Genomic DNA, 27,469 nt, shown 5'->3' on the forward strand with positions numbered 1-27,469 from the left:
GGCTTTTCCCAAACCTATACGTGCATCCTCTCCAAATATATCATACGAGCTCCGAAAAATTCTCAGAAAATTTCTAAAAATTTTTAAAAATTTCGTTAAGGTTATTCGCTTATTAAACCTTATTATTAAATCTTTATTTGGTGTACCATATTTTACATTCTCCCCCACTAATAAAAATTTGGTCCCAAATTTTATTTTTTACCATCAGCAAATACTAGTAATAACCAACCAAATAAATAATGAACAGAATTTAACCCACATACTTCAAGTAAAAAAGATGGGGGTATCGAGCTCGGATCGTATCCTCGAGCTCCCAGGTAGCCTTCTTGTCAGAATAATATTACCATCCAACTTTAACTAACCGGATAGTCTTGTTTCGTAACTGACACTCTTTGTGGTCCAGAATCCGTATCGGAACCTCCTCGTAGGTAACGTCAGGCTGAATGAAAACTGATATATCTAACAGAACATGTGCTGGGTCGGTTACATATCTCCTCAGCATCGACACATGGAATACATCATGAACACCTGCCAGAGCCGGTGGTAGCGCTAGACGATAAGCTACAGCTCCAATTCTCTCCAAGATCTGAAAAGGCCTAATGTATCGTGAAGCTAGCTTACCTCGGAAGTCAAATCTCTTCACCCCTTTCATGAGTGAGACTCTGAAAAATACATGATCGTCAATAGAGAACTCTAGGGGTCTACATCTCCGATCAACATAACTCTTTTGACAGTCCTGCGCCTCGGAAATCCTCCGTCTAATAGTGCGAACCAACTCAGCCTCTTGCTGAGCTCTCTGCGGTCCTAGCAGCAAGGCCTCCCCGACCTCCTCCCAGAGGGTGGGTGTCCGACAAGGTCTACCATACAATACTTCAAACGGTGTCATCTGGATAGCCGAATGATAGCTATTGTTGTAGGTGAACTCTACTAATGGCAAGTGGTCCTCCTAGCTGCCTCCGAAATCCATAACGCATGACCTCAGTAAGTCCTCTAATGGATGAATGGTCCGCTCTAACTGTCCATCTGTCTGCGGATGGAATGTTGTACTGAATCGAAGCTGTGTGCCCAAAGCCTGCTGTAGACTCTGCCAGAATCGGGGCGTGAACTGTGGGTCTCTATCCGATATAATGCCCAAAGGAACACCATGCAATCTGATGATCTCCCGGTAATACAGCTCTACCAATAGATCCAACGAATCGGTCTTCTGGATCGCTAAGAAGTGTGTGGATTTGGTTAATCGGTCAATGACTACCCAAATCGCGTCATGGCCTCTTCGTGTCCTAGGCAATCCCACCACAAAATTCATAGTGATGTGGTCCTATTTCTATTCTGGAATCAGAATCCTTTGAAATAATCCGACAGGTCTCTGGTGCTCAGCCTTCACCTACTGACAGACTAGACATCTAGCTACAAACTCTGCGATATCTTTCTTCATGCCATTACACCAATAGGAACACTTCAAATCTTGATACATGCATGTTCCGCCTGGGTGGATCATAAATCGGGAGCGATGAGCCTCCTGAAGTAGCTACTCCAAGACTGGGTGAGACTGAGGTACGCATAACCTGCCTCAGAAATAAATGACACCCTCATCATCTCGGGTGAACTCCGTCTGCTACCTGGAAGCTACCTGGCTGCCAATGAACTGTAAGCATTGATCACCAGCCTGGGCCTCTCGGATCCTCATCCTGATCGACGACTGAGCAACCATGGTAACAAGAATACCCTGCTCTATCTATCCCTGTTTCTCAAGGCCCAACTCAGAGAAACCCTGAATCAAGTCCGTGATCCAAACTCGGTGGCCAGCTAAAGTCTCTCTGGACTCTCGGCTAAGTGCATTGGCAACCACATTAGCTTTCCGCGGGTGGTAGCTAATAGTACAATCATAATCCTTCAGGAACTCCATCCATCTCCTCTGTCGGAGATTGAGTTCTTTTTGAGTGAAAAGGTATTTGAGACTCTTATGATCAGTGGGAATCTCAAATGTAATACCATATAGATGATGTCGCCAAATCTTTAATGTAAAGATAATAGCGGCTAGCTCTAAATCATGTACTGGGTAATTCTTCTCATGCTCCTTCAACTGACGAGAGGCATAGGAGACTACCCTGCCGTGCTGCATCAAAAAAGCACTCAAACCCTGTAGAGAAGCGTCAGTGTAGAGTACGAATCTGTCCTCTCCAGAGGGCAAAACTAGTACTGGTGCCGACACTAATCTCCTCTTCAGCTCCTAGAAGATGGTCTCGCAGGCTTCTGACCACGTGAACTTCATGCCTTTCCTGGTCAGGCGTGTCAGCGGCATAGCAATGCGAGAGAAACCCTTAACGAACCGTCTGTAATATCCGGCCAATCCCAGGAAACTGTGGATCTCCTGAATTGATTTTGGCTGCTCCCAGCTGGTGACAACCTCGATCTTCTGAGGCTTTACAAAAATACCTCTGTTAGAAATCACGTGTCCCAGAAAACCGATTAAGGATAGCCAAAAATCACACTTGCTAAACTTCGCATATAGACGATGTTGTCGAAGAATCTCCAAGACTATGCAGAGATGTTGTGCATGTTCCTCTTCGGAACGCGAGTAGATCAGAATGTCATCGATGAAAATAATAACGAACAGATCTAGATACTCCAAAAAGATGCGGTTCATCAAATCCATAAACACCGCTGAGTATTGGTAAGCCCAAATGACATTACCAAGAACTCATAATGTTCGTATCTGGTGCGGAATGCTGTTTTCTGAATATCAGAATCTTTGACTCTCAGCTGATGATATCCGAACCTCAGATTAATCTTAAAATACACTGATGTACCTCTGAGCTGATCAAACAAATCTTCGATCCATGGAAAGGGATACTTATTTATGACGGTCATGACATTTAGCTGTCTATAATCGATGCACAATCTCAAAGTATCATCCTTTTTCTTGACGAATAATACCGGGTAACCCCACAGAGATACATTAGGACGAATAAATCCCCTGTCCAATAACTCTTGGAGTTGGACCTTTATCTCATCTAACTCTTTCGGTGCCATACGGTAAGGAGCTTTTGATGTTGGTGTGGTCCCCGAAATTAGCTCAATAGCAAACTCCACTTGTCTTCGGGAAGGCAAGCCTGGTAGCTCATCTGTAAATACATCCGGATACTCTCGAACCACTAGAATGTCTGAGAATTGAGATCTACTGATGTCGTCAGTATTAATTAACGACAATAGAAATCCTTGACAGTCATGTGACAACAGTTTCTGAGCCTGAATCACATAAATGGTCGATATATCATCATCCCTGATGCAGTGAAATCCCACAAGGGTTGGTTTGGAGGTTGGAATGTGACTACCCTCATCTGGCAATCAACCGTGGCATAGTATGCTGACAGCCAATCCATGCCAAGGATAATGTCGAACTCAACCATTTCCAGTACCAATAAATCTACAGTGAGTATATGGTTGTCGAAGTCCAATGGGCATCCTCTGACCTCTTGGGTGACGTCTAATATATCACCGGACGCTAGGGAGAAGGTCAGTCACTGCGGTCTAAGAATAGGTAGTCTACCAATCTCTCTCATAAATACCTGAGAAATAAAGGAATGCGAACTACTAGTATCAATTAGCATATCAGCAAAAAATACATAAAGTAAAATCGTATCACGGAAAACGGATCCGTCGGCCCACTGTGCATCCTCTCTGGTAACCGCGTGAATTCGTCCAGTCGCTGGAGGAGGTGGAGGTGGTAGCACTACCATAGGTTGTTGTGCTTGAGCCGGAATCTGAGCCTGCCACTGAGACGGTGCTGGATACTGAGCCAGAGATGGATATGAGGGCTGCGACTGATATGGGACTGGTGGATGGGGCTGCGTCGGGTACTGAGCTAGTGACTGTGGCTGCAGCTGATACTGGACTAGTGGCTGAGGCTGCGACAGGTACTGGACCAGTGGCTGGGGTTGGGGCTGCAGCTGATACTGCACCAGTGGCTGAGGCTGCAGCTGATACTACACTAGTGGCTGAGGTTGCGACTGATACTGAGGTCCTGAAACAGAACCTTGCGATACAACATTGGAAGGCTCCTGTCCGTGTATGCCATATGCAGCTACTACCGGGGAGGGGTTGTCCTTTGCGGACGATGCAAAGATAGGGCTTTCTGCCCCCTCGCTAAGTCCCTGTCTGACTGAACTGTCCTCCTTGAATAGAAATCCCGGAAGCCACATGCTGAGCCTTAGTGAGCAATCTCGGCTCATGTGCCCAGGCAGTTTACAATAATAGCAAACTGACTATCCTAGGAAGCAGGCTGATGTGATGTGATCTCTGGATCCACATCGGGTGCAGTGCATGTCACTGGAGGACTATTTCCGATTCTGCTGAGAAGACTGGAAACGTCCTGAGGAAGTCCGCCTTGATTTCTGAGGTCGGCTAGATGCCCTAGAAGTACCCTGACCCAACTGACTGTGACCACTCTACTGCTGTCTGATAGCCTGTGGTTGCTGGGTCTGTCATAAGTCGGATTTGTCTGCTTCCTTTTCTTGTCCGCATTCGCTCTCTACTAAGCCACCTCAATCATAAGACCTCTATCGAATGCCTCTATATACGATGAATTATCAAAACTTGCAATCTTTACTTGAAGATGTCCATCTAGTCCCTAAACAAACTGAAGCATACAAGACCTGTCCTCAGCAACTAACTCTGGACAAAATCTGGCCAACCAATTAAATTCAGCATTGTATTCTGTCACCGTGCGGTTGTTCTGCCGAAGACTAAGAAAATCCTGACGGCGTGTCATCTGATATGACCATGGAAAGTATTGGCTCTTAAAAACCTCTCTAAATTTCGCCCAAGTGATGTGCTGCTCGCCTATAATCGAGCGCTGCGTATCCCACCAGATGTAGGCCTCGCCCTGTAAATGGTAAGCAGCCAGCTCTGCCTTCTCCCACTCGGAGCAAGCCATATAGAAGAAAGTATACTCCAAAGTCTCTATCCAAGACTGAACTACACTCGGATCATTCTCCCCGCGAAAATAGTGTGAATCTGCTCTTCATCGACTCTGCCAAAGCTGGGATCCGAGCTCGTGCTACAACCATATCAATAGGGTGAGTAGAAATCACCGCGGGAACTGGAGGAACCACTGGAGCTGATACTACAAGTGGTACCACTGGATAGGCCAGGGGAGGTGCCCTTGGTGCTGCATAAGTTAGGGCAGGTACCGCTGGTGGCACTGCAGGGTCAATATATGTAGGAGCGGCTAGAGGTATTGTAGGTGGCACGAGGGTTGCTCTACCTCCATGAGTCAGCACCCACCACCATTATCCACCACGACATCAAGGCCAGCAACATCTTGCTTGACGACTGGTGTGTAAAGAAAAAAATAGGACCGACAAGATAAAAAACTTGTCACTCCAAGCGAATCGAAATGACTAACCGTGAAGAAAACTCTTGATATGAAGAATAACGTGAAGAAATTATCAACAATAATTATTTGAAAGATGGAATACAAGAAAACTCTCTCACACCCTAACGAGAAGGAAAAAAGCCTATATATAGGCTTTACATCAAAATTCTTCAACCTATCACAGATCCTATAAAATAGGATTAGGATAACACCAGATCCTATAAAATAGGATCACACACGACATGTTCTAAACGCCTAAAGACTCGGACAAAACTATCAATGATTAAACTTCCAAATTATAAAATAAATCATTTAACACGCAATAAACTAGATTAACTTAGTCTTCTAAGAACATCACTTTATAATTCAACACTCCCCCTTAAAGTGATCCGCGCTTTGATCACAGATCTTCGAATGCACCCTTCGAAAGTGATTTTGTAAAAATGACAGCAATATTATCTTCACTCTTAACTGCAATTATATCAATAATGTCATCGAGCACTTTCTCACGAATGAAATGATGCTCAAGTTCAATATGTTTTGTTCTTGCATGGAAGACAGGATTAGAAGTAAGCTTGATTGCACTTAGATTATCTCCATGAATAGGAATAGGTTGATCAATGGGTATGTGCAAATCTTCAAAGAGTCTACGAAGCCATATACACTCTTGAGTGGCATGAACCTATGTTTTGTATTCTGCTTCAGTCGTGGATAGAGATACCGAGCCTTGCTTTTTGCTACACCATGATATACTTGTCGTTCCACACTTAAATACAAAACCAGAAGTTGATCTCCGATCATCCAAGTCTCCACCAAAATCAGCATTTGCAAATCCTTGCAAGGAAAACTCTACACCCTTCTTATAAAATAGACCCAGGTTAAGAGTAGAGTTAACATACTTTAGGATCTTCTTTGCCTCTTCAAAGTGTGGCTTCTGTGGCTCTTGCATATATCGGCTAACCATACCGATGGAGAAGGCAATATCTGGTCTTGTTATTGTCAAATAAATAAGACTTCCCACAAGTGCACAAAAGGGACGAAGGTCCGATAAACATGTTCCTTTATCACGACGAAGTCTTGCACTCACATCAAGTGGTGTAGACCGTTTCTTTCCATCAATTAATCCAAATATCTCAATGAACCCTTTAGCATAGTTGAACTGAGACACACAAATTCCCTGTTCCAGATTTTCAATTTGCAACCTAAGAAAATTTTTTAGCTCCCCAAGTTTCTTCATATCAAACCGCAACGAAAGTTCTTCTTGAAGACGAGTGACCTCTGCATAATTGCTACCTGTTAGAATTATGTCATCCACATACAATAAAATAATCACTATGAGTCCTTGACGTTTCTTGATAAAGAGACTTGAATCTGCTTCAGAAGCTACATATCCGCATAATCTTAAATATTCTGCAAGTTTTCCATACCATGCACGTGGAGTTTGCTTTAATTCGTAGAGGGCCTTCTTCAACTTACACACAAAATCCGGATGATACTCGGACACAAATCCAAGCAGTTGATCCATATAAATATTTCTATCAAACTCTCCATATAAGAAAGCATTTTTAACATCCAACTGCCACAATTTCCAACCCAGGCTGGCTGCTAATGCTAGAACAATACGTACCGAAGTTATTTTTGCCACGGGGCTAAATGTTTCTTCATAAGCTTCCCCGTACTTTTGAGAGAAACCTCGAGCTACTAGCCTTGCTTTGAATCGATCTATGCTCCCATCATCCTTCCTCTTTATTCGAAAGACTCATTTACATGAAACTGGTTGCACTTCAGGGGGTTTAGGAACCAAGTCCCACGTCTGATTTTTCTGCAAAGCATCTATTTCTTCTTTCATGGCAGCTTCCCATTCTTTTACTCCTTTAGCTTCATCATAAGAAGAAGGTTCGTCATCATCAATAGGATTAGCAAAGAAGCACAAAAAATTTGTGACAAAATTATCATCTCTCTAACGAGACGGTCGCACAATATTTTGTCTCAGCCGTTGGATGATTGTCTCCTCATGAGAACCATCGTTTTGAATAGAATGCAAGTTCTCCCTTTCTGCTTGATTTTCTTCAGATATATTTTCTGAGTTATGGGATAATGGCAAAGTTACTGTATCATTTTCTTCCTTATATACATCTGTAGAGTCATGGACAGAAATCTCATCAAAGATAACATCGCGAGAAATAACACATTTGTTAGTTGTAGGATCCATACACCGCCAGCTTTTTCTTTGTTCGTCATAATCGACGAAAATACATTTAATTGCTTTGGCATCAAACTTACTCCTTTGAGACTCAGACACTTGAACGTAGAAGATTGAACCAAAGACTAGAAAATATTTCACGTTTGGTTTAACACCGAAGAGCAATTCATAAGGTGCCGTATTATTGGTTGGACTGAGTGGCACCCGGTTAATAACATAAGCTGCACACTTCATACCTTCTGCCCGTAACTCCTTGGATAAATTCTTCGATGCAGCCAACATTTGCAGGTCTCCACAAGATGTCTAATTTTTCTTTCAGCCACGCCATTTTGTTGCGGCGTCTACGGATAAGACATTTCTCTTTTAATGCTATTATTTCGGCATAATGAGAAGAATTCATTTGAACAGAATTCTCCTCCATTACCTGTCAGCAAAATTTTGATTTTTCTACACAATTCTCCTTCCACAGTTTCTTTGAATTCCAAAAATCTTGAAAATACCTCTAATTTGTGTTTCACAAAATAAACCCATGTGAACCGCGGTATAGTCATCCATAAACAGCAACATATAGTGATATCCAGAATAAGAAGCAGTTCGAGTAGGACCCATCAAATCACTATGGATTCGTTCCAGGGGAATTGTGCGCCGTGAATTTGAGATCTCAAAAAGAAGTCTATGTGCCTTTCCAAACTGACAGCCTTCACAAATTTTGCCATCCTCAACCTTTGATTAATCAGGCAAACCATCAACTAATTTCCTTTGAATCATTACCTTCAACTTAGTCATGTTTAGATGACCAAGTCTTGCATGCCACAAGGAGGAATTATCATTGTTACTCATCTTTTCAATGTATGAATTTGATGCAGATAGAACAAATAAATCATTTACACGCGTACCAGTGTGAACAACGTCTGTTTTAATTTCTTTGACGTTCCGAAGAAACTTCACACCTCACAATCCGAAGAGCACGAAGTTTCCATCATCCACTGTATTTGCAACAGAAAAAAGATTCTTTTGTATCCTCGACACATGATATACACTATTTAGTGTGATTGATTCTCCACGATTGTTGTCAATAACAACGGTGCCTTCTTTCTGAATTTTATGAATTGTATTATCAGCGGTGATAATACCCCTGCCACTATCATGTAACTGAGAACATGAAAAAGTTGATTCGTCTTCGGTAAGATGATGACCACAACCAGAATCTACAATCCATTCATTTTTGGGTGGATGCTTTATGTGAGAAGTTCCTTCTGCTATTAAGCATGTTTTTCGTTGAGTATCAACAATATCAGTAAGGAAACAATTCTTCCAATCATCTTCTTTTTCAGATTCTTTGGCCACATCGGCCAAATTTGCATAGTTTTCTTATTTCAATTTAACTCGACAATCCTTTCTAATATGACCAAGCTTGCCGCACTTGTAACATTTGAACGCCTTCTTAGGTGCATTTGAATGATCTGAAGTACCTTCTTCTATCTTACTTTTTCCTTTATAAAAATTCCCTTTTTTTAACAAATAAGGCACTCTTTGACTCCTCCTTAATATTCATTGTAGCCATTTGTTTGGCCAATGATTCTTGTGATGCGAGAAGATTTTCAAGTTCTTCTAGTGATGGTTGTTGAGCCCATCCTTGAATTGAATTGATAAATGGAGTATACTCAGGCTGAAGACCACAAATAATATATCGCTTCTTTCTTGCTTCCGAGATTCGTTCTTCAGAATTTAGAAGAGAAATTTCTGAACATAAACTTTTTACTTTGAGAAAATATTCAGAAATAGAGATACCATCTTGCTTTGCAGCCGCCAACTCGTTTTCGAGTATTTGCAATCGAGCCTCATTCCTTTTATTGAACAACCAATCGAGAGTTTGACAAATTTCACGGGCAGACTCACATTCGATTACATGCTCAAATATTCCATGAGAAATGGTTCTCTTCAAAACAAATTCTGCCTTAACATTTTGTTGCTTCCATTTCTTAAATGCTTATGCGTTCTCGGTGATATTTGCCGGAGCGACAACTCCATTAGTGGAAACGACATCCCACAAATCTTCACCGACCAGATATGACTTCATACATGTCTTCTAAATTCGATAGTTGGACTGATTCAATAATTCCAAAACAAGTCCCGCTACACGACCAGTGCCTTCCATATCGAGAGAGCAATAACCTTCTTCACGAAAATAACCTGGCTCTGATACCATGTAAAGAAAAAAATAGAACCGACAAGATAAAAAAACTTGTCACACCAAGCAAATTGAAATGACTAACCGTGAAGAAAACTCTTGATATGAAGAATAACGTGAAGAAATTATCAACAATAATTATTTGAAAGATGGAATACAGGAAAACTCTCTTACACCCTAACGAGAAGGAAAAAAAACCTATATATAGGCTTTACATCAAAATTCTTCAACCTATCAAAAATCCTATAAAATAGGATTAGGATCACACCATGTCCTATAAAATAGGATCACACACGACACGTTCTAAACGCCTAAAGACTCGGACAAAACTATCAATGATTAGACTTCCAAATTATAAAATAAACCATTTAACACGCAATAAACTAGATTAACTTAGTTTTCTAAGAACATCACTTTATAATTCAACACGATGGACGCCCAAGATCATTGACTTCAGCATGGCACGTCAGTTCCCAAAGGACTATACCCACGTCCACACCCGTGTCGACGACGCCAACTGCTACATGGCCCCTGAGTTTGTCACGAACGACGCCCTCTTTGTCAAGGCCGATGTTTTCAACTTCAGCCGCTCCTCCTCGAGCTCGTTGCCGGCCGCAAGAACTCTGCCTTCGCCTCCCTCCTTGACCCTGACGTGAGCGAGCGAGCAAGTTGGGCACTAAAAATGATCATGCGTATCTTACGTGAAAGATTCTATTAGAGAAAACAGAAGAATTGACAGTGGTGATAAATTTGAGATACTTTGTAAAACATGAGGGACATAAATGGCTCCGCAAAAACTTTAGGAACATAATCAAGACTCGAAATATTAGAGATATTTTAATGAATTATTCCCCCCAAAACCTTTTATTGCTAAGGTTTGATAGCATGAGACACACTAAGTCACTATGTCTAACGACTGAACATGTTTTCGATAGCATTTTATTGCTAAGGTCGCAAATTCAGTCTAAGCAAATTGGCTCGCATTTGAAATACTATCAAACTCTATTTGTTTCTCGTAAACTTTAAGGTTGTAGCTTCATGTAGCTCACATGCGTTTCAAGCATAATTATCATCTTTTTCTCCTATCCCCCATGGGATTAATAAATATCACAACCATAATAGAACCTTAAGAAAATGTACTTAGTCCTTAAAGTAAAACATTGTTCCTTGGTTAAGTTCATTTTCACTCCACTATCCTAGAAACAGTGGATGAGTGAGTGCCCAAGGAACACTAAGATCACTGATCAGATCTTTCAGTGAAATGATTTTCTTCATTCCATCCCACATAGTCACACTCTCAGAATCAATAGAGGATAAAACAATTAAAATTAGTAAAGACACTATTAACTAATATCACTCCCACAAAAGGAAAATCAACAACATAATTTGAGTCTTATAGGGCCAACTAGATCAATCAAAAATCAACTTTCAAAAGCTTAATATGAGTATTCATCTCAATCATACTCTAAGCAACAATCTACATGCCCTAAACTGAGTTTAAGTTAACGCAACAAAATCTAGCGAAGATGAAGGCGACAACTGAACAATTCAGATCATCTCAATGGATGGTGTAAGAGGCAAACCTTGTCTTACATAAGAGTTTGCTTGTTAGCAGATTTGTCTAGTCATATATCTGATTTCACTTTTTGATAAGCTTCAACTATCTCTGGAGCTTTCTCTTGATACTTGGTCACAAATCGCACCAGGAAGTTCTTGTCCGAAATCTTGAAATGACTCCCTATGAAGCAAGGCTTGATCAATCCCATGTGCACTAGAATGCTCAGGACGGCATACCTGGGCATCAACCTCTTCTCAAGGCTCAACGCCAGGACGGACGGATTCTTCACTGTGTGCTCCGGTGTCCATCCCAGCTTCTCTTCCACAAACTTGACAGTCTTCCTTATCTTCTCAGTCGATGCCCGCACAATGTAAGGAAATTTTGCAAATGCCTCCAAGATATGATTCTGCGACCACCCCAATTCCCTCAAGTTCTTCATTTTCTCCAACCACTTCTTCTTGGGGAATATAGCGAGCACCCCGAGGGCATGGGCGAATGTGAGTTTCTTCGAACAGATACCCATCTTCTTTACCGCGTCAAAGGCATCATTGAATCGATCTGTATCTGCCACCAAAGCGTAGCCGCAACGGGTCAAAAGCACTAAGATTACATCATCGGGCACGCCATATGCGCGCAGAGCATCGACCTTGGGAAGAACGGCAGTTCTGGTGTCGAAGGCCATCAACCAAGGCGAGTGTTTTAGGGCATCCACGAGGTTCTCATTCGTTTTCAAAATCGATTTGAGGAACTCAACGTTGGGGATCAATCGCTTCTCCAAGCTGCCCGTCAGCAGCCGGGGTCTCGCTGACAGGACCTCCGGGAGGGCGGTTCCGACGAGGCTGATCCCGCAATAGAACTCCAGCTTGGGCTTCAAGGTCTTCTCGACGTCCATCAAGAGGGAACGAGGAAAGCTGTTGACGAGGCGGACGAGATGAGCTTCTTCGAAGCCGTAGTCCTTGAGGACGGCGAGCACCGAGAGCGCTTTGTCGAGGGCGTCGGGCTGGACTTTCTTGGAGATGGAGAGGGCGGCATGGTCGGAGATCCCGCACGATCTCGTGAGGGAGGAGGCGATTAGGGATGAGGGATCGTCGGCGGCGACGGAGGAGACAGAGTAGGGTCTGACAAACCCCAGAAAGTGTGAACGAGAGGCGGCGGCGGCGGCGGTTCGACGATGGCCGAGAGTGGCAGTCACCTGAAGTTGACGGTGGACGGCGGCGGAGAGACGTCGAAACATTGCTGATTTTGCTCTGTAAACAAACTGCTCGACCTAACGGCGGCGGTAGATCTTTCGCCCAAACTTTGGTTCGCTGAAAAAGTTGTGCCGGGGGCTGTATATCTTTCATTTTTCTACGAAAATCACAACGTTTACTTTGTCCCATAGTTTTGGAATTGAAATTAATTTGGGGTCATTAAATCGGTCGGATCGTATAGATTTTATCAATTCAAAATCAATTTTTTTTTTAATTCTCTCTTCACTCTCCTGTATCCCATGCACCCCGTACATACCTAAATTTTGTTTTTTACAAAATTTTATTGATGCAATAGAGCTTAAAAAAATATAAAAAAAATATCAGATATATTTTGATATGTTGCGAATTTATACGCGCGGAACAATCCGGATGATACTTAGGACATCTGAAATTGATCTAGATATTTATTGGTGACATGATTTAGGCGTTTAAAATGAATTCAAGCGCCTGTACTTATTTATTATTTATTATTTATTATTTTAAAGTATATTATATATATTTATGATTTAAAATTTTAGGATTTAAGAGTTGTTCATACTTCCTTTGATTTATAGTATTCCAAATTAAAAATTTAATATAATTATGAAATATATTATATATATTTAGGATTTAAAATTTTAAAATTTAGGAGTTAGGGTTATAATGAATTTAAGTTAATAATTTTTTTTAATCTTCCTGTTATATATAATAATAATAATAATAACATTAAATATTAAATCTTAAATCTTAAATCTTAAATCTTAAGAATATTTTGTTAGTTTATTTTATTGGATGATCAACGTCAACAAAACGATTAACATAGTGAAAGTTATTGAATTCTTTGATTTGAACACTGATACGGTGATAAAGGAGCCCACTAAGTGCGGGTTAAATGACAGAGATAGCAGTCGATATGGAGATCAAAGTCAAGATGGTCAACGCTAAGATGTCAAAGGGCTTACTTATGATGGCCAAGTGGAGGTCGACTATGATGGCTGATCGGTGCGGACAATGTCCGATCGGCAAGAGGTTTGTTCGAGCCGACCCCCATCCAGCTCAGAACAATAGGCAAGATCGCTAGATGCTCAGTGTAGATCGGCAGAATGCTAAGGTCACCAAAGCGCTTGTTCGAGCGGAAGGAGACAAGCTACTATACCCAGTCACCACAAGGAAGAACAGCCAAGGACGACCGAGTGGAGGAGTCCTCGCCGAGCGGCTACCTCGCTTGGTCGAACTGTGGGATCATTGTCATATCTCTCAATGTTGGTGTTGGAACCCCAAGGTGTTTTGATGTGATCAAACAAGTTAAGTTAGGTCCTGTTTTGTCTAACCCTTGTGTCTAAGTGTGCAGGAGCTTAGGAACACAGGAAGTCGAGTGGAAGACGCGGTTAGCGAGAAGGACGGCACGGGGAGAGAGCTGACGAGCTCGGTGTGTCCGAGGGACGAGGTGACCATGGAAGAGTACACCGGTGGACGAGAAGAACGTACGCGACGTTCGAGGGACGAGAAACCGAGAAGGAAGGCTGCTCGAGGAGAAGGCCGGAACTTGGGTTCGGGTGAGCCCATTCCGGATGCCTAAGATCACCCAAGCTAGCGGAGCTGGAGGGAAAGACCCGGAACGAGACGAGCTGAATCGGAGCAGTGGTCCCGGATGAAGAAAGTCAACTTCTGTTGACTTTAGGGCTCCGGGCGTCCGGAACAGCTCGGGGCGCCCGGAACCCTTCCGGGCGCTCGGACAGAAGATTTTGACCAGATCGAGTCAAACTCGATCTGAACGTTGGGGGATAAAGTTTTATCCCCCAGGGCTCCCGAATCCTTCAGGGCGCCCCGAACAGTGCTATAAATATAGCACTGATCTGCACAGTATATGTAATTCAACTTGTAATCCATTTTCTCTGTGCTCTTCTATTCTATTGTGCTGTCAACGCTATAAAGAAGCTACTCCGCCCAGAGGAGATCGTCAGACATTGAGCTATACTTTCCTTAGATTAGCAATCCCTTGATTGCAAACCAAGTAACTCTTTTGTGTCTGCTGTTAAGTAGTCTCTGTTCTTTTTTATTACAAGTTTTGTTTTCTAGTTAAAAATCCGAGAAAGGGTGTTTTATTTTTCAGGGCAATTCACCCCTCCCCTCTTGCCGGCTTCCAAAGGGACCTACAAGTGGTATCAGAGCAAGGCGCTTCAGGAGGACTAACCGTTGATCGAAGCAATTAGATGGCCGGACCAAGCATTGTTCCACCAAAATTCGAGGGGGACTTCACACACTGGAAGCGTAGTATGGAGTTATTCCTGAAAACTGATTTCGAAATTCGGTTAATTATAAAGTATGAGTTTGTAGCTCCGACGGATCAGAATGGAGAAGTAAAAGAAGAGAGCCAGTGGACAAAGAAGGAGCAGAATGATTCCGTAGTGAACAACCGTGCGGAATATCACCTGCTGAGCGTGTTGCCGCCTCAAGAAGTCAACCGCATCGGAATCTACTCGTCGGCCAAAGAACTCTGGGAGAAGTTCCTGGAGCTTCACGAAGGAACATCTGAAGCCAAGCTAGCAAGAAGAGACATCATTCGGAACAGACTGACGAACATCCGTCTGGAAAAAGGTGAGAAGGTAGCCAATCTATACGCGAAGGTAAAGGAATTGAGTATTGGTCTCGAGAACCTTGGTGAAACGGTAACGAACCGGGACACCATACGCTACGCACTTAATGCGTTTCCCAGAACTCCCGAATGAACATCAATCGTCGATGCTTACTATATTTCAAAAGACCTGGAGGTAAATACTTTAGAAGAATTGTTCTCTACTCTTGAATTACATGAAACCAGGTGTGCAGGGACAACAAAGGAATCAAGCCAGATGATCGCACTAAACGCAACCAAAAAGGATGAACCCAAGTCAGATTCAGAAGAGGATCAGGAAACGTATATGGTAAGAAATTTTTAAAAAAAATTTAGATCTAATAAATTTAAAGAAGTGCAGAATAAAAAGAATCCAATAAATAGAAGAAGGATGCGTTGCCACCAGTGTCAAAAGGAAGGACACTTAAAAGAAGATTGCCTAGAACTCAAGAAGGACAAAGTCAAGATATCCAAGAAGCACAAGAACCTAAAAGCCACTTGGGACGACACTTCATCATCTGAGTCTGAGATACAAGAATATTTCGGGATAACACTGATGGCAAGCTATGAAGGGCAAAGTATATCAGAACCCAGGATCGATGAAGGGGGAGCGACCTCAGATGAATCCAGCGAAGCAGGGGGAGAGTCAGACTTCAAGTCTGATATGGTAAGTGAGGTATGCCTCTTACCTCATGATCAACTTTACTTTGGTATTAAGGTTATGGCAAAATCCATGTATAAATTAGAAAATAAAAAATACCAAATTAAAAAATGAAATTTTAGAAACCAAAAGAATTTTGATAAAATCATGTCTAATAGAGGATTTTGATAAATTGAAACTTGAAAATGAAAAATTAAAAGAAGAAATAGAAAATTTGAAAAAGTCTACCTGTTCAAATATTTCTGCTTTTAAAAAGTATAGAGGACTAAACTAGTACTATAGGTTTCACCAAAGTCAAATTAGAAAAATATCAAAAGCCTATGTACCTAGGAAATACTTGATTAACCCTGTAGGTAGGAACTTGTATTGAGTTCCGAAAACATGTTTAACTTGAATTTAAAATTAAACTTAGCATTTTCAGCGTAAAAGTTAAACAGATAGTTTCTTTATGAGGCTTTGTCTAAGGAAGTGATTGTTGCTCTAATAACCAAGAAGGCCTAGTGCCTCGCCATTACTTGGAAGCCAAAATATTGAAATCGAATGTTTAATTAACTTTCTGGAAAAAGTATTAAAGTTAAAATTAAATAATGCTTAAAAGTTTTTAAACATTTGTTTTGAAAATTTTGTTTAACTTAGAAAATATTTTTGTTGCAAATTAAAAAAAAAATAAAACAAAAAATAATAATAATTTGCTTTAAAAATTTTTATGGAAATTTCTTCCAAAGAAAATTTTGAATTATGTTGGAAACTTATATTTTTTTATCTTAAATTAAAAATTATGTTTAAAATTTAAAAATTATGTTTTCAAAAACTTGGAAATTTATTTTTTTCAAATTTTTTTTTATTGCAATTTGCCTTAGAAAAATTTTACTTATGATTTTTTTTTTTACAAAACTTAAACTTTTGGAAAATTCTCAAATCTTCTAACTTTATTTTTTAAGGTTAGAATTAACATTAGACTTGTTAAAAAGAACCCCATTTTTTATGTGATCAAAGGGGGAGAAGTATGTTAAGTCTAGGGGGAGGTGGTATAACTGAAATTATTTTTGGACTTATTTGCAAACTGAATTATTTCTATTGCATTTGTTTACCCTAGCCTAACTTGGGTTGCTCACATCAAAATGGGGGAGATTGGTGGAACCCCAAGGTATTTTGATGTGATGAAACAAGTTAAATTAGGTCCTGTTTTGTCTAACCCTTGTGTCTAAGTGTGCAGGAGCTTAGGAATACATGAAGTCGAGCGGAAGACGCGGCTAGTGAGAAGGACGGCACGGGCAGAGAGCTGACGAGCTCGGTGCGTCCGAGGGATGAGGTGACCGTGGAAGAGTACACTGGTGGACGAGAAAAACGTACGCGACATTCGAGGGACGAGAAACCGGGAAGGAATGCTGCTCGAGGAGAAGGTCGGAACTTGGGTTCAGGTGAGCCCTATTCCGGATGACCGAGATCACACAAGCTAGTGGAGCCGGAGGGCCCGGAACGAGACGAGCTGAACCAGAGCAGCGGTCCCGGACGAAGAAAGTCAACTTCTGTTGACCTTAGGGCTTCAGGCGCTTGGAACCATTCCGGGCGCCCGGATCGAAGATTTTGACCAGATCGAGTCAAACTCGATCTGAACGTTGGGGGATAAAGTTTTATTCCCCCAGGGCGCCCGGACCCTTCAAGACACCCCGAACAGTGCTATAAATATAACACTGATCTGCACAGTCTATGTAATTCAACTTGTAATCCATTTTCTCTGTGCTCTTCTATTTTGTTGTGCTGTCAATGCTGTAAAGAGGCTACTCCGTCCAGAGGAGATCATCATATATTGAGCTATACTTTCCTTGGATTAGCAATCCCCTGATTGTAAACCAAGTAACTCTTTTGTGTCTGCTGTTAAGTAGTCTCTGTTCTTTTTTATTACAAGTTTTGTTATCTAGTTAAAAATCTGAGAAAGGGTGTTTTATTTTTCAGGGCAATTCACCCCTCCCCTCTTGCTAGCCTCTAAAGGGACATACAGTTGGGAGATAGTGCTGCTGACACATGACATGGTCTACGGGCGAATCGTACGACGGAAACTTCTACTGTCTTGTCAGGGATATACGTACCCTGTTAAGGTATGATGTCAGATGCACTTTCCTAACAAATTGGAGAATGTGCCCACGCGCATTTGGAGAACGTGCCCACGCCTCGAGAAGCACGTACGTCACCCATCAAGGTATTATATAAAGGGGGTCCATATATCGACGGAGGTATGCATTCTTTACTGTTCACGGCTGTGTCTACTGTTGCTCAATCTTTTCCCTTTTCCGGTCACTGACTTGAGCGTCGGAGGGCCAACGCTTTCCCTGGCTCGGCACTAACATTTCTTGTATTTGTAGAGCAGAGCGAGGTCAACATCCAGTTAACGCAACAGCCATATCCCCAGCCAACCATCTCCATAACTTTCTGATAGGATCATATTGGCGCAGTATGTGGGAACGTCGCCTGCATCCGAAATGTGAAAATGGAGGACATTGGATGACTCGCCACGATGACTTTGACAAAGGAGGAGCTGGATGTGCTCATACAAGTCCAAGCGGCTAAATTGGTGGAGCAACAGCAACAGGCACTAGCTGAGCGCTAGATACAAGAGCCTGCGACTTCAGCAGCGGGTCATCAAGCCAGATATGGAGACCGAGCGGATCATGTACCCGTTTGGGAATAGAGTAAGAAGCTGACCAGCACGTATGGAGACACGCCCAATGCGTCGATCCCCTTCCATCGGGCGCTATTCTGCACTCCATTAGAGGAGCTAGGCCGAGCATATTGGGAACGAGGATCCTCTTCGGACGATGCACCCGTTCAGAACGTGAGGAAAGGGAAAACACCAAGGAAGGATGATTCACACGAGCGGATCAATCAACAGTTCTCTCAAGGGATCTTGGATAACCGTCTACTAGAGCATTACACATCGTTGACGATCGGGGAGTACAATGAAACGACTGATCCGGATGACCATTTGACCAAATTTGATGACACGATCATACTTCATCAGTATACTGACGGGGTGAAGTATCAGATCTTCCTCACGACCCTCTCCGAATCAGCGCAACGATGGTTCAAAAGATTGCCGAGCGGATCAATTCATAGCTTCAAAGACTTTCGAGCGGCGTTCTTACATCACTTCGACAACAGCCACTGCTACCAGAAGACGAGTGTTAACTTGTTCGCATTAAAGCAAGGACCCAAGGAGGCATTGACAACTTACATCAAGTGCTTCAACCAGGTGTCCATGGATATTCCATTGGTCTCCTCTGAAATATTGGTGAACGCCTTCGCCCAGGGGCTCACCGAAGGAGAGTTCTTTCGCTCACTCATATGGAGGCCATCAAACGACTTTGACAATATGCTCAGGAGGGCCATGGAGTACATAAACGTGGAAGAGACCCAAGCAACAAGAAGAAAGGAGGCGCCTGTCGGACCCGTAGTTGCACCTAATTGGTGACCACCTAGTAGCCATCAACCACCTGATGTGCCATCCGCCTATAATGTTCTATTGGGTCGATCGGCCCTTAACGAGTTCCGAGCGGTGGTGTCCACTTTCTGCCAGAAAATCAAGTTTATAGTGGACAATGAGGTGGGCGAAGTTAAAGGCGATCAACTAGCCGCTCGACAGTGCTACATCGAGATGGTCAGGTCCGAAGCAAGAGCCGCATGGAAAGACCTCGCGCTTGGAAGCGAATGCCATCAGGGAAGAGCCTCCCATGCTGGCCTACGAGGAAAATGAAGAAGTCCAAATTCATCCCAGCTGATTGGAGGCCACCACCTTCGTCACCGCTGACCTAACAGAGGAAAGGAAGGGAGTGCTGGTCACTTGCCTTAGGCGAAATCACGATGTATTCACTTGGTCGACCCACGAGCTCCCGGGCATCTCGCTAAGTGTAGCTCAGCACGAGCTTCACGTCCGACCGGACGCTTGGCCGGTTAAACAGCGGAAGAGAGACTTCAGTGCGAAGCCGAACCAGATCATTCAGGGGGAAATAGAAAAACTGCTGGAAGCCGACCACATCCGCAAGGTTTAGTTTCCGAGCTAGCTCGTCAACATCGTGTTGGTCTTCAAGTCAGGCAACAAATGGTGAGTCTACATCGACTTTCATAATCTGAACAAGGTTTGCTCGAAAGATTTCTATCTCTTGTCCAGGATAGACCAGATGGTGGACTCCACGGCGGGTTGCAAGCTGATCTGCATGCTCGACGCATACCAAGGTTATCACCAAGTGTCGTTCGCCCGGGAGGATCAAGAGAAGGTTAGCTTTATCACTGCCGACGAAACTTATTGCTACAATGTCATGCCGTTCGAATTGAAGAATGCTGGCACCACCTATCAGAGACTGATAAACAAGGTGTTTCGAAGGCAGATCGGTCGCAACATTGAGGTATATGTCGATGACATATTAATAAAATCCCTCCAAGCTGCTAACCTTTGTGCAAATATGGAAGAAACTTGCCGAGCCTTGAGGGCGTATAGAATCAAGCTGAACCTGAACAAGTGCTTGTTCGGGTCAAAAAGTAGTCGCTTCCTCGAATACATCGTCACCGAAGGGGGATCGAGTCGAATCTAAGCAAAGTAAAGGCACTACAAGACATGCCCCCGTCCCGTAACTTGAAGGAGTCCCAACTGTTGACCAGGAGGATTACTGTACTATCAAGGTTCATCTCCAAATCGTCCAACCAGAGTCACCCATTCTTCAAGATACTATGTCGAGCGACTAAGTTCCAGTGGGACGTGGAATGCGACAAGGCATTGGAAGAGGTCAAGAAGTACCTTACCTCCTTGCCTGTATAGGCCAAGCCCATCGTTGGCGAGCTACTATGGATTTACTTGTCATCCATCGAGTATGAGGTCAGCTCGGCTTTAGTGTGTCAGAATGGCTCCGAGCAACAACATGTATATTTTCTGAGTCATATATTAAAAGATATAGAGTCCTGCTACACCAGTCTTGAAAAATTAGCATACACACTAGTACTCGCCGCTCGGAGGTTCCGTTCGTACTTCCTATCACATCCGATCGTCGTGATAACCAATAGCGCCTTGGGGAGAGTCCTTCTTAACCCAGAGGCATCAAGATGACTGATCAAATGGATAACCAAGCTGAGCGAGTTCGATATACAATATCAGCCTCGGACGACGATCAAGGCCCAGACCTTAGTTGATTTTGTCACTGAGGTCCAGAAAGCCGAGCTGAACGCTACTTGAAAAATATATGTAGACAGATTGTCCACTCGGCAAGGCAGTGAGATTGACATTCTTTTGATTTCACCATGGGAGGACAGGATGCAATTGTTCGTACGACTAAAATATTGGGCTATAAATAATGAAGTCGAGTACGAGGCCCTGATAGTCGGCTTGCAGGTGGCTCGGCATGTCGGAGCTGCAAAACTCTTCATCCACTCAGATTCTCAGCTGGCTGCTCAGCAGCTATTGGGGGCATTCGAAATAAGTAGCTCCTAACTCAGGCTACATGCAGAAGCTTTCGAGAAGTTGAAGGCAAACTTCCAGGAAGTTGTTATACAAAAGATCTCTTGATTAGACAACCAGGCCGCAGACAAGCTGACTAAGTTATCCAGTTCATTATCGCTGGTCATAATAAGTCAATCGATTAAGTAGTTCTCACTGGCGGCACACATTGATAGGATGGAAGAAATAACCTTTTCGAGTGACTAGAGGACCCCATTGATAGAGTTTCTCCAATCGGGTAGCACTCTAGCCGATCAGGAAGAAGCTCGCTTGTTGAAAAAGAGGGACGAGCAGTTCACTCTAATCGACAACTAGGTATATAAAAGAGCTTTCTCAAGACCGTTGCTCAAGTGCTTCGGGTTAGAGGACATCGAATATATCTCGAGGGAGGTTCATCAAGGCTCCTACGGAAGTCACCCGGACGGCAGATCGCTTGACGAAAGATCCTGCTGGCAGGATACTTTTGGACCACCTTGCAGTAGATGAAGGCATCCACGGTGTCTTGTCCGTTCGACCAATGAGGTATGGATATCATTGGACCATTCCTAATGGCGATCGGTCAACACAGATTTCTACTTGTCGCAGTAGACTACTTCTCAAAGTGGGTGGAGGTCTAGCCGCTAGCTAAGATAATCGAACATATGGTCATTAAGTTCATATGGCAGAATATCCTATGTCGGTTCAACATCCCTCACTGGCTCATCTCGAATAATGGGAGGTAGTTCGCCGGACGAAGACTCAAGGAGTAGTGCGAGGGCTACGACATTGCTCAGTTTTTCACCTCAGTAGCCTACCCTCAAAGCAACGGCTAGGTGGAAGTCACCAACCGAGAAATCCTTAGGGGTTTACGGGCTCAGCTCGACCATGCTGGAGGCAGCTAGGTCGATGAGCTCTTGAGCGTGTTGTGGGCCCAACGCACCACACCAAGAGAGGCGACTTACATCACTCCATTCCATTTGGTGTATGGCGGTGAGGCGGTGGTTCCAGTGGAAGTTGGAGTAGAATTTGATCGGCTGCAACTCTACGATGATGGAAACGCTGAGCAAAGGCTCATGGAGCTTGACCTGGTGGAAGAAGCGTGGGATAAGGTCGTCGTCCGGCTGATGGCGTACAGACAACGCATGAAGTGAAACTATAATCGGAGGGTGATCCCAAGGTCATTCTAGGTCAGCGATCAGGTGTGAAAAGAGTGAAGCCGGTCGGTGACGTCACCAAATTGGAGGCTCCATGGGCAGGACCTTTTAAAACCATTCAGAAGCTCCGCTTGGGAGTGTACTATTTGCAAGACGAAGATGGAAGAAAGTTTGATCGACCCCGGAGTGCAAACCATCTCTAGCCCTATAGGGCCGGGTGAGAGGTACATGGTTAACTCCTAATGTACTTGTATGAATATATGTCTTGTGGATGCAGGAAGACGACAATGAATAAAAATCTCAAGTGTGTCAGACTCTTGTGCCGCTCGGCCAAGTTAAAAGTCGAGCGACAACTATAAACCTTTATCTTCGTTAACAGTTGAGCGGCAGCGATTATGAACCCTTGTCTTCATCAACAGTCGAGTGACGACTATAAATCCTTGTCTTCGTCAACAGTCGAGCGGTGACTATAAACCCTTGTCTTCTTCAACACTCGAGTGGCGACTATAAACGCTTGTCTTTGATAACAGTTGAGCGGCGACTATAAACCCATATCTTCGTCAATAGTCGAGCAGTGACTATTAACTCTAGTTTTATTCAACAGTCGAGCGGCGACTATAAATCTGCGCCTTCAATAGCCGAACGACGACTACAAACCCAAGTCTATGCATCAACAGTCGAATGACGGTTATAAACTCAAGTCTATGATAATAATAGCCGAGCGACGACTCTAAAACTAAGTCGGCGATGAATAAGGCCGAGTGGCTTCCTAAAGCTATAAAGTAAAGTTAACAACTCGAGTAGTGACCAAAGCAGGGATGTATCTGTTGGTGTGGTTAGCACTAACTGTTGGTGCAGGAAGCATCTGACGATCGAACCTGAGTTTTGATAAATGACAAAGGGTTCAAAGTTAAGGTTATTTGTGGTCTAACATGCTTGAATGAGTTTGTAGGAAAGTCCTAAGTGTACTTAGGCATAAGTCCTAGCTGCGGTTAGGCAAAGGGAAAACCCTAGGCGATGGTAACCCTAGGTCATAGGGGGTGGTAACTCTAGGCGAAAAGTCTTGGCAGGTCGAGGGCTTCGGACAAAAATCCTAGAGTCAGGGACTCTAGGTGGAAAGTCTTAGTGTCACGAACCGGGTGGAAGACTGGACGGGTTGTGGAGCGAACGTCCAGTAGAAAGTCCTGGAGCTTAGGGCGCTGAGCAAAAGTCCAGTCAGTCTGGAGGACTGGTCTGGCAACAGGTAAACTCTCCTAAGTGGAGTAGGTGAGGATGCGCTCCTCGGTGAGGGAACAGTAGGCGTCGATTAGACCTAGGGTTTCTGACTGGAAATCCTAATCAGAACCGGACAGTCCTATGGTTGTCAAATTGTTATATTAATCTTGTTATATTTGTTCTAACTCTATTTTGTAGGATATAGTTTGTATTTTGTTCTAAGATATCTTGCAGGGAATGAAAAAGTACTACAAGCCTGGATGAATAGTGTCTAAGGCGCCCTCCATGGAGATTGGTGGCGCCTCGGGTGCCTTGGCTGAAGCAGTGCAGGAAGCAGGTCGAGGGCGCCCTCCATGGAGCTTAAGGACGCCCTGGACGACCAGTGCCTTCCATATCGAGAGAGCAATAACCTTCTTCACGAAAATAACCTGGCTCTGATACCATGTAAAGAAAAAAATAGAACCGACAAGATAAAAAAACTTGTCACACCAAGCAAATTGAAATGACTAACCGTGAAGAAAACTCTTGATATGAAGAATAACGTGAAGAAATTATCAACAATAATTATTTGAAAGATGGAATACAGGAAAACTCTCTTACACCCTAACGAGAAGGAAAAAAAACCTATATATAGGCTTTACATCAAAATTCTTTAACCTATCACAAATCCTATAAAATAGGATTAGGATCACACCATGTCCTATAAAATAAGATCACACACGACACGTTCTAAACGCCTAAAGACTCGGACAAAACTATCAATGATTAGACTTCCAAATTATAAAATAAATCATTTAACACGCAATAAACTAGATTAACTTAGTTTTCTAAGAACATCACTTTATAATTCAACACGATGGACGCCCAAGATCATTGACTTCAGCATGGCACGTCAGTTCCCAAAGGACTATACCCACGTCCACACTCGTGTCGACGACGCCAACTGCTACATGGCCCCTGAGTTTGTCACGAACGACGCCCTCTTTGTCAAGGCCGATGTTTTCAACTTCAGCCGCTCCTCCTCGAGCTCGTTGCCGGCCGCAAGAACTCTGCCTTCGCCTCCCTCCTTGACCCTGACGTGAGCGAGCGAGCAAGTTGGGCACTAAAAATGATCATGCGTATCTTACGTGAAAGATTCTATTAGAGAAAACAGAAGAATTGACAGTGGTGATAAATTTGAGATACTTTGTAAAACATGAGGGACATAAATGGCTCCGCAAAAACTTTAGAAACATAATCAAGACTCGAAATATTAGAGATATTTTAATGAATTATTCCCCCCAAAACCTTTTATTGCTAAGGTTTGATAGCATGAGACACACTAAGTCACTATGTCTAACGACTGAACATGTTTTCGATAGCATTTTATTGCTAAGGTCGCAAATTCAGTCTAAGCAAATTGGCTCGCATTTGAAATACTATCAAACTCTATTTGTTTCTCGTAAACTTTAAGGTTGTAGCTTCATGTAGCTCACATGCGTTTCAAGCATAATTATCATCTTTTTCTCCTATCCCCCATGGGATTAATAAATATCACAACCATAATAGAACCTTAAGAAAATGTACTTAGTCCTTAAAGTAAAACATTGTTCCTTGGTTAAGTTCATTTTCACTCCACTATCCTAGAAACAGTGGATGAGTGAGTGCCCAAGGAACACTAAGATCACTGATCAGATCTTTCAGTGAAATGATTTTCTTCATTCCATCCCACATAGTCACACTCTCAGAATCAATAGAGGATAAAACAATTAAAATTAGTAAAGACACTATTAACTAATATCACTCCCACAAAAGGAAAATCAACAACATAATTTGAGTCTTATAGGGCCAACTAGATCAATCAAAAATCAACTTTCAAAAGCTTAATATGAGTATTCATCTCAATCATACTCTAAGCAACAATCTACATGCCCTAAACTGAGTTTAAGTTAACGCAACAAAATCTAGCGAAGATGAAGGCGACAACTGAACAATTCAGATCATCTCAATGGATGGTGTAAGAGGCAAACCTTGTCTTACATAAGAGTTTGCTTGTTAGCAGATTTGTCTAGTCATATATCTGATTTCACTTTTTGATAAGCTTCAACTATCTCTGGAGCTTTCTCTTGATACTTGGTCACAAATCGCACCAGGAAGTTCTTGTCCGAAATCTTGAAATGACTCCCTATGAAGCAAGGCTTGATCAATCCCATGTGCACTAGAATGCTCAGGACGGCATACCTGGGCATCAACCTCTTCTCCAGGCTCAACGCCAGGACGGACGGATTCTTCACTGTGTGCTCCGGTGTCCATCCCAGCTTCTCTTCCACAAACTTGACAGTCTTCCTTATCTTCTCAGTCGATGCCCGCACAATGTAAGGAAATTTTGCAAATGCCTCCAAGATATGATTCTGCGACCACCCCAATTCCCTCAAGTTCTCCATTTTCTCCAACCACTTCTTCTTGGGGAATATAGCGAGCACCCCGAGGGCATGGGCGAATGTGGATTTCTTCGAACAGATACCCATCTTCTTTACCGCGTCAAAGGCATCATTGAATCGATCTGTATCTGCCACCAAAGCGTAGCCGCAACGGGTCAAAAGCACTAAGATTACATCATCGGGCACGCCATATGCGCGCAGAGCATCGACCTTGGGAAGAACGGCAGTTCTGGTGTCGAAGGCGAACAACCAAGGCGAGTATTTTAGGGCATCCACGAGGTTCTCATTCGTTTTCAAAATCGATTTGAGGAACTCAACGTTGGGGATCAATCGCTTCTCCAAGCTGGCCGTCAGCAGCCGGGGGCTCGCTGACACGATCTCCGGGAGGGCGGTTCCGACGAGGCTGATCCCGCAATAGAACTCCAGCTTGGGCTTCAAGGTCTTCTCGACGTCCATCAAGAGGGAACGAGGATAGCGGTCGACGAGGCGGACGAGATGAGCTTCTTCGAAGCCGTAGTCCTTGAAGACGGCGAGCACCGAGAGCGCTTTGTCGAGGGCGTCGGGCTGGACTTTCTTGGAGATGGAGAGGGCGGCATGGTCGGAGATCCCGCACGATCTCGTGAGGGAGGAGGCGATTAGGGATGAGGGATCGTCGGCGGCGACGGAGGAGACAGAGTAGGGTCTGACAAAACCAAGAAAGTGTGAACGAGAGGAGGCGGCGGCGGCGGTCCGACGATGGCCGAGAGTGGCAGTCACCTGAAGTTGACGGTGGACGGCGGCGGAGAGACGTCGAAACATTGCTGATTTTGCTCTGTAAACAAACTGCTCGACCTAACGGCGGCGGTAGATCTTTCGCCCAAACTTTGGTTCGCTGGAAAAGTTGTGCCAGGGGCTGTATATCTTTGATTTTTCTACGAAAATTACAACGTTTACTTTTTCCCATAGTTTTGGAATTGAAATTAATTTGGGGTCATTAAATCGGTCGGATCATATAGATTTTATCAATTCAAAATCAATTTTTTTTTAATCCTCTCTTCACTCTCCTGTATCCCATTCACCCCATACATACCTAAATTTTGTTTTTTACAAAATTTTATTGATGCAAGGGAGCTTAAAAAAATTAAAAAAAATATCATATATATTTTGATATGTTGCAAATTTATGCGTGCGGAACCATCCGGATTGTACTTGGGACATCTGAAATTGATCTAGATATCTATTGGTGACATGATTTAGGCGTTTAAAATGAATTCAAGCGCCTGTACTTATTTTTTATTTTTTATTATTTATTTTTTATTATTTTTTATTTTGAAGTATATTATATATATTTATGATTTAAAATTTTAGGATTTAAGAGTTGTTCATACTTCCTTTGATTTATAGTAT

The 27,469-nt window shown here is 43.0% G+C and overlaps 2 protein-coding genes across 4 annotated transcripts; both read right to left on the reverse strand.

Annotated features, from left to right (window-relative positions):
- Positions 1 to 9,929: 9,929 nt before the first annotated feature.
- LOC122045104 (transcription termination factor MTERF2, chloroplastic-like) lies at positions 9,930 to 12,672 on the reverse strand. 2 transcript variants are annotated; one of them, XM_042605174.1, is made up of 2 exons: positions 11,355 to 12,672; positions 9,930 to 10,418 (listed from the first exon to the last, which is right to left on the reverse strand). In XM_042605174.1, the coding sequence occupies exon 1, from the start codon at positions 12,561 to 12,563 to the stop codon at positions 11,397 to 11,399; it is 1,167 nt and encodes a 388-aa protein (XP_042461108.1). In that variant the 5' UTR covers positions 12,564 to 12,672; the 3' UTR covers positions 9,930 to 10,418; positions 11,355 to 11,396. The 2 variants fall into 2 exon arrangements, with proteins under 2 accessions (XP_042461108.1, XP_042461107.1); XM_042605173.1 differs by having other exon boundaries at positions 9,930 to 10,447.
- An 11,829-nt stretch (positions 12,673 to 24,501) lies between these two features.
- LOC122045105 (transcription termination factor MTERF2, chloroplastic-like) lies at positions 24,502 to 26,991 on the reverse strand. Of its 2 annotated transcripts, none has more exons than XM_042605176.1 (2): positions 25,673 to 26,991; positions 24,502 to 24,736 (listed from the first exon to the last, which is right to left on the reverse strand). In XM_042605176.1, exon 1 carries the CDS (start codon positions 26,879 to 26,881, stop codon positions 25,715 to 25,717), a length of 1,167 nt encoding a protein of 388 aa, XP_042461110.1. In that variant the 5' UTR covers positions 26,882 to 26,991; the 3' UTR covers positions 24,502 to 24,736; positions 25,673 to 25,714. The 2 variants fall into 2 exon arrangements, with proteins under 2 accessions (XP_042461110.1, XP_042461109.1); XM_042605175.1 differs by having other exon boundaries at positions 24,502 to 24,765.
- Positions 26,992 to 27,469: the final 478 nt, after the last annotated feature.

The sequence above is a fragment of the Zingiber officinale genome, chromosome 2B, assembly GCF_018446385.1.
Source record: "Zingiber officinale cultivar Zhangliang chromosome 2B, Zo_v1.1, whole genome shotgun sequence".
In the NCBI taxonomy this organism is placed as follows: Eukaryota; Viridiplantae; Streptophyta; class Magnoliopsida; order Zingiberales; family Zingiberaceae; genus Zingiber; species Zingiber officinale.

Coding starts and splice junctions, on each gene's coding strand:
- LOC122045104 (XM_042605174.1), bottom strand. CDS start 12,563: ATGTTTCGACGTCTCTCCGCCGCCGTCCACCGTCAACTTCAGGTGACT.
- LOC122045105 (XM_042605176.1), bottom strand. CDS start 26,881: ATGTTTCGACGTCTCTCCGCCGCCGTCCACCGTCAACTTCAGGTGACT.